Source organism: Columba livia, chromosome 18, assembly GCF_036013475.1.
Source record: "Columba livia isolate bColLiv1 breed racing homer chromosome 18, bColLiv1.pat.W.v2, whole genome shotgun sequence".
NCBI lineage: Eukaryota > Metazoa > Chordata > Aves > Columbiformes > Columbidae > Columba > Columba livia.
The window spans coordinates 2268219-2275051 of NC_088619.1; the positions used below are offsets into that span (position 1 = coordinate 2268219).

At 65.5% G+C, this 6833-nt stretch overlaps 2 protein-coding genes across 2 annotated transcripts; both read right to left on the reverse strand.

Moving 5' to 3' along the window:
- Window positions 1-536: 536 nt before the first annotated feature.
- On the reverse strand, window positions 537-2702 carry LOC135575684 (uncharacterized). Its single transcript, XM_065034319.1, has 7 exons — window positions 2646-2702; window positions 2198-2362; window positions 1923-2044; window positions 1542-1607; window positions 1292-1430; window positions 1006-1144; window positions 537-739 (listed from the first exon to the last, which is right to left on the reverse strand). Exons 2-7 carry the CDS (start codon window positions 2285-2287, stop codon window positions 627-629), a joined length of 669 nt encoding a protein of 222 aa, XP_064890391.1. The 5' UTR covers window positions 2288-2362; window positions 2646-2702; the 3' UTR covers window positions 537-626.
- A 1228-nt stretch (window positions 2703-3930) lies between these two features.
- On the reverse strand, window positions 3931-6584 carry LOC135575798 (uncharacterized). The gene is made up of 3 exons (XM_065035173.1): window positions 6228-6584; window positions 5651-6043; window positions 3931-4026 (listed from the first exon to the last, which is right to left on the reverse strand). The coding sequence occupies exons 1-3, from the start codon at window positions 6582-6584 to the stop codon at window positions 3931-3933; spliced, it is 846 nt and encodes a 281-aa protein (XP_064891245.1).
- Window positions 6585-6833: the final 249 nt, after the last annotated feature.

Below are 6833 nucleotides of genomic sequence, written 5' to 3' on the forward strand. Positions count from 1 at the left end.
CTTGTCTCTTGTCGGGCCTTGGGTGGCTGGGCTGGCACCGCCGGCATCGCCTGGCTGGGGAATCTGAGCGCCCATCAACTCGAGCTGCCCGGTGCTTTCCTGCGACTGCAAAGCGCTGCGACACGGCGGCTGCGGGCACCCCGGGGCGGGGCACGAAGCTGCTGCGTCCCCCCAGTTCTGGATCCCCCGACCCAGAGCAAAGCGCTCCCCTCCTCCGGCTGCCGACAGCCAGCCCGGCTTCTTGCACAGCCCCCTGGCTCCCCCCTCACCCCGTCCCCCCAGTTAGTGCCAGGGGGTGCTTCTGAAGCCCATGGACACCTCAGCCCCACCCGGGGTGCAGGATGGGCCTCTGCTGGCTCTGCCCTGGTGCCCACTGGTTTGCTCCCCGTGATCCCTCTGGGGACCCTGGATACCACTGGATCCACCTGGGCACCCCCAAAGCGCCTTTTTAGCACTTATTTTTCTCCTGAAAAAGCAAACACAGGGGGCTTTCTGCCATCCTGCCCCAGGGACCCCCACTCAGACCACACCGGCGCTTGGTTGCCCATCGCCATTTATTGCAGCCGCTGCCGGCTCAGCGCCCGGGGCGGTGGGACCGGGGCCGGGACCCCCGTCCTGCCCGGCTGTCAGGGCGCTGATTTCATGCGGTGTGGCAGCAGCTTCGGTGCCTGGGTGAGGCGTCCGGGAGCTGAGGCTGGTTGGCGCTTCAGCACGGCTAACAGCAGCGGGGAGGCGGTGCCTGGGGGCGAGGGGCAGGGTCAGCCACAGACACCCACCAACAGGGTCCTGCCCCCACCCTGAAGCACACAGGCTGTTGTCCCCCACTGCCCAGCACCACCCCCCATGTCCCCCCAGCTCCCTCCATCTCCATCATGAGGACTGGCTGCCCCCACAGCCCAGCCCAGAGCCCAGACCCCCGTCCAACCCTGCCCAGCTGTGGGCACAGACCCGTCCCCCCAGACAGCGGGGTGTCCTCTGCCCCCCGGTGCCCTGACAGGGCCATACTTTTCTGGCTCCTCGAGGTCGAGGTCTCTGGGGTGGCCGTTGGTGTTGTGGGCAGCTGAGAGCCCCCCATCATGGAGAGCTGCTCGTCCTGCCGCTTCCCATCAGTGCCGTCCTGGCCCGACAGCTGCATCGCGTCCTTCTGGGAAGGCGACAGCGTGTGACCCAAACACGGGGCCCCATTCCACGTCCCCCAGCATCCCTCCCCCAGCCAGCTCTCCCCGGGGAAACTGAGGCACAGATCCCCCCGCAGGCTCAGCATCCCCCTCCCCACCTCTGCCATCCCTACCTTGTTGGGGCGGCGGGCACTGGGTTGGGACGGCCGTGGGGTGCTGGGCGGTTGGGGCTGGAAGCGCGGGGGCGTGACGGTGTGTGGGCCCCCACAGCTCCGCGGAACAGTGGGGTATCTGCACTCGCCCGTCCGCTCCCTGTGGGACAGGACATGGGGGTGCTCAGTGCCCGGCAGGTGGCACCCCGTGTGTCACTCGACGCCAGGGAGGGGTCGGGGGGTGCTCCCTGTTCGGGGGGCAGTTACTCACGGTCCAGGCGCCAGCATGTTGAGGGGCCGGTCACAGGACAGGCAATGGAAACCAGGCAGCAGCTGCCTGGAGGGGGGAGAAAAGGGCTGGGGAGCTCCTGGGGGGCACAGCCCCACCTGCACACCTGCCACAAAAAGCCTCTGCACCCACCCCCCAAGACTGGTTCAGGAGGGCTCCTCCCACACGTGCCCCCTCATTGTGCCGCCTCTATCGCTGCGAAGCTGCAGCTGGCAGGAGCACAAGGCACAGCCACTTGCTCAGCATCCCCAGGGGCGCTGCCCACATGGCTCCCACGCCAGGTACCACACCGGCACGAGCCGGGACAGCCAGCAGGAACAGGGCCAGCACTGCCAAAGCCACCACTGTCCCCATCGCACTCACTTCCTAATCCCAGCGGCATTGTCACGCTCTGCCTGCAGCGCCTTCTCCTGGAGCTGCCCGCTGAGGCTCTTCCACCGCTCCTCCTGCTGCTTCCGGAACGCCCCCAGCTCCCGGCGGTCCAGCTGTGGACGGGTGACACCCTCAGCCAGCTACCCCAGGATGGGACATGGCGGTCCCCGGGGGCACAGCCGGGAGGGGGGACCCTCGCAAGGATGCTGCCTTAGGCTGCCAGGCCCCCAGGGTGCCAGTGCTGCGTGGAGGGGACGAGCCCTCACCTTGCAGTCCATCTGTCTCTGCAGCTCTTTCTGGAACTGGAGCCAGCCGTTCTCCTGGCCCGTCACCCGGCTCGTCACCTCCTCCATCATCTTGGTCAGCCGCTCCACGCACGCCTCAAGCTGGCTGCGACTGACTTTGTCAGCCAGGGCGCCTTTGTCTGCTTTCTAGCAACGGGGAAAGGCAGGAGAGCGGTGGGAACAGGATGCAGAGACAACAGGAGAGGGGAAGTGGCTACGTGGTCCTGTTCACCCCATCACCCCCGTGGCGTTGGTCCCACCAGCCGAAGGGACTCGGGGTCACAGAGGGACCTGGCAAGGGACTTGCAGCCGGGCTGGAAATCCTCCCTCCCCCTGGCTGGTTCTGCCAGCCGGCACCCAAGGGACAAGGGGTGTTTGTCACCCTGCCAGGGACACCCTTGACTGGCACCGGGGCCCCTTGAGCCCGTACCTCATCGATTCCCAAAACCAGCAGCTCCTCCTTGTCTGCTTGCTTCTTCTCCAGCCTCCCCAGGGCCTGGGACAGAGCCTTCCAAGGCAGACAGCAGCCCGTGATGCCACGGCAGGGTCGGAGCTGCCCCCGGCCAGCCGAGCACCCCCTGCCTCCCCACCCCATCAGAAACCTCCAGGAAAGGCATGGGGAAGCTGTGCAGGGCTGCGAGCAGGGTGGCAGGGGGACAGACCCCTTGGGGTCCCAGCCTGGGCTCTGCACGCGGGTCACAGCCACCCACCTTGACGTCATTCTGCTCCTGCTGGCGATCCTGCTGGAGGTTTGCAAGGTCCGAGCTGAACTTCTCATAGCCTTTTTGGAGCTGCACGATGCTGGTCTGGAGGCACTTGAGCTGCTCGTCCTGCTGCAGGGACTAAGAGGACAAGGCGGTGCTGAGCAAGGGGGTGGCTGCCCCACGGGGGCAGACCCAGGGTATTTTGGCTGATGGCCATGGGCCCTCAGTGCAAGCAGGACATTTGCTCCAAGGCTTTTATTCCCTTCCGTGCTGCTGACTCCGACAAGCCAATTAGGGGGGCAGCGAGGGGCTCCCCCACGTTAGAGCAAAGCAGAAATGCCTGGGGGGTCCTGGCAGCTCAAGCCCCCTACACCGCATCTCCTTACCTGTCTCCTCCACTTCGGATAATTGTCCACCTTGCCGCCCGCCTTCTGGGCCAGGGACTCCACCTGCTCCTCGAGCTTCTCGCAGCGCTGGAGGAGCTTCCCCAGCAGCACCCTGGTGTCCGGGCTGCAGAAGTGGCACCCTGCGTGCTCGTGTCCCCCGCTCTGCACCGTCGCCCTCGGCTCGTCCTGCTGCTGGCAGGGGAGGAGGAATCAGCTCTGAGCCGGGCTGGATGCCGCCCACAAGCCCAGGTGCCGTGGAGGCTCCATGGCCCCATCCAGCCAGGGGACGTGGCCGGGACCCCGCCAGGACTCCCCCCGAGCCAGCGGGGGCTGGGAGCGCTGCCCCCGGGCCTCACCTCTGCCTGCAGCTGCTGCGCTGCCTCCATCACCAAGTTATTCACGTACTTGGCCGCAAACTGCTCCAGCTCGGCCTGGGTCGGCTCCTGCTGCTTCCCCAGCTCCTTGCGCTCTGCCTTGACCTTCTGTCCCTTGGGCCTGGCCAGTGAGACGGGGGCAGGGGCAGGCTTAGCCTTCGTGGGGGTGTCCCTCGGCCCCCAAACTGGGATGCTCCCAGACCCCAGGCTCCCTCGCAGCCCTGCGGGGTAGGAAACCCTCTCCCATCCTTTTACCGCGGCTGTCGGGTCATCTGGCCGCTGCCGTCTGCTTTTCTACCGGCTCCAGCCCCCCTCGTCTTTCTGGGAGCATCCTCCACCTTGCTGATCTGGGAACGGCAGTGGGGGCAGTGAGGGCACAGCCCCCTGTGTCATTCCGGCACGGGGACCCTTCGGCTGCCCCCTCCCTGCCCAAACTGGCATCCCCGCAGCCCCTCGGGGACTGCTGCCGGCTCACCTTCTCCTCCTCCCCGCGGAGGGCCCTGGCCATGTCTTGTAGGAAGGACACCTGGCACCTGAGGTCGGCCAGGATGCTGATGATGCTCTCCCGGCCTAGAGGGACATGGTGCAAGGGGATGTGCTGTTGGTGAGGGGGTCTCTGAGCATGACGAGCCCCTGACCCAGGGTGACCCCACGCCAAAAAACCCCCGCCAGTCCTCCCGTGCTCTCACCTCCCTTCGGGAAGAGCCGGCGCAAGTTCTCAAGATCCGCATGTTCTGCTTTGGTAGATTTAAGCTGCTCCACCTGCTCCTTCAGACCAGTGCAGAGGTGGCCGAGCTGCCCAACCTGGGAGAGAACCTCCCGCATCTCCGACTCGTAGCTGGAGGTGCTGGTGGAGCCCCAGGGCTTGGCCGGCTCTTGGGCATCGCCTGGGATGGTGGCTTGGGAGCTGGAGGACCCAGGCTGCACCCCAGGGGTGGTGGTGTGGGTCCCAGGGGATCCTGGCTGCATCCCTGAGGTGCTGGCCTGGGTACCCCGTGATCCTGCCTGCATCCCCGGGGTGGTGGCGCCGGCACCAATAGACCTCGTGTGATCAGAGGGAGCGCCTGACAACTTCACAGGGGTCGCTGGTTCCCCCTGTGTCCCTGCTTGCATCCCCAGGGAGCCAGAGCCTGCAGTCCCCTTGCCGGTCTCCATCCCAGGCCGTGTCCCACGTCCCTTCGGCCCCAGTGCTGAGCTCCTCCTGGACTGGCTGTCCACGGCCACCTGGGTGGGCTCGGAGGGGGCAGACTGGCCCCCACCGCCCTCCTGGGAAGAAGAGGCAAAGGGCAGCAGGTTTACTGGCAGCTGGGCAGCCGTGAGGACAGACCCCAGAACCCCCCGCCATGTCCCCAGTCCCTGTCCCCAAACCACCATCTCGCGGGGCCAAACTCGTGTTGAACATGAGTACACAAATGCAAAGGGATCATGGAGTCAGCCCGGCCATGGAGCTGGGGGGATGGGACCCCCAGGGATGGGACCCCCAGCATCACTGCCCAGCACCCCACCCCACAGGCTGTGCCCCGAGGCAGGAGGGCTGGTGTCCCCGAGGGAGCGGGGGACGCAGCCGCCTCCTGTCCCTGCGCAGCCCGGCAGGGTCCTGGGGCTTCCCCTGGAGCTGGGTGAGGAGAGGGACACCCGTTCAGATGTGGGAGCGGGATTTAAAGAGTATCCCCAAATGAACTGGGGCAGGAGACAGAGGGACGCTGGGCAGGGCTGTGCCTGGGGGCCGCGGCTGAATTGCACGGGTAGAGCTTTGTCTCCCCTCCTTCCCCTCCCATGGTTCTATTTTGAGGGCTCTCTAGTTCAAAAGTGCCTTAGCAACTCTTGGGACACCCTTCCCACTCTTCCCTCCTGCTGCCCTTCACGCTGGTGACACCGATGGCCGTGGGGCACGGGCACAGTGTGACAGGGCAGCAGGAGCGGGGAGGGACGAGGGCCCAGCTCCCTCCCGGGGCACCAGGCGATGCTCACCAGGCCAAGTGTCTCCTGGATCTCCTGGATGTCTTCTGCCAGGCCAGAATGTGCCTCCTGCAGGGCATGCATGTCCTCTGCCAGGCCGACATGTGCCTGCTTCATCTCCTGGATGTCCTCTGTCAGGGCAGAATGCACCTTCTGCATGGCCTCCTGCATCTCCCTCATGTCCTTTTCCATGCCAGAATGACCCTCCTGCATCGCTTGTTGCATGGCCCGCATGTCCTGTTCCATTCCAGAATGCGCCTCCTGCATCGCCTCCTTCATCTCGCGCATGTCCTCTGCCATGCCAGAGTGCGCCTTCTGCATGGCCCGCATGTCCTCTGCCAGGCCGCACTGCGCCTCCTTAAACTTGTTGATCTCCTCCCACAGGTGCTGGAGCGAAGCCCTTTTCTGGGAGAGCGGGTGGGGGGTGAGCCCAGGGGAGGGTCCCTGGGGACCTGGGCCCCGCTGTGCTCTGCTGCGGGAGCTCGGGCTTAACCCAGCCCTTGGGCTGAGGGCGGCACGACGGCAGCGCGGAGCCCAGAGGAGGGGGGGTCTCGTGGGGGAGCACCCAGGGACCAGCAAGAGCATCTACCTTGGAGACGGCTCTCTCCTCCTCCTTGGTTGTTGTTGGCATCAGCTCCTTGGCCATGGAGGAGACCTCGGAGTTGCTCCCGGTCCCCTCCAGCTGCTCCTCTGGTTTCCAGAGCTGCTGCCCTGTGCCCAGGGCTCCGTCCTCCTCCTTCTCCTGGCCAGGCTGGTCCTTGCTGTCCTGGTCCTTTGCCAGGCCGGGGGCCGGGCTCTGCCCTGGCTCCAGGACAGACAGCTGCAGCTGGCCCAGCTGCCCGATGATGGCCTCGAGCAACTTGTGAAGCGCCATGAAGTCAACAACCCCCAAATTGGGTGTCCCGATGGCGGCCTTCAGCATCTCCAGCAGACCGAGTGTGGCCATCGCTGCTGCTCTGCCGGAAAACACGGAGCCTGATGTGGGAAGACGGGAGCTTTTCTGTCCAGAGGTGATCTTGGAGGGATGGGCAGCCAGCAGCCTTTCTCCTGCTCCTTCTTGCCACAGAAAGCGATCAGTCACCAAAACAGATCCAAGTGCCGAAAGCAATCCAAGTGATGAAAGCGATCCAGTCACCAAAGCGATCCAAGTGCCGAAAGTGATCAAACCACCAAAAGCGGTTCAACCACCAAAAGC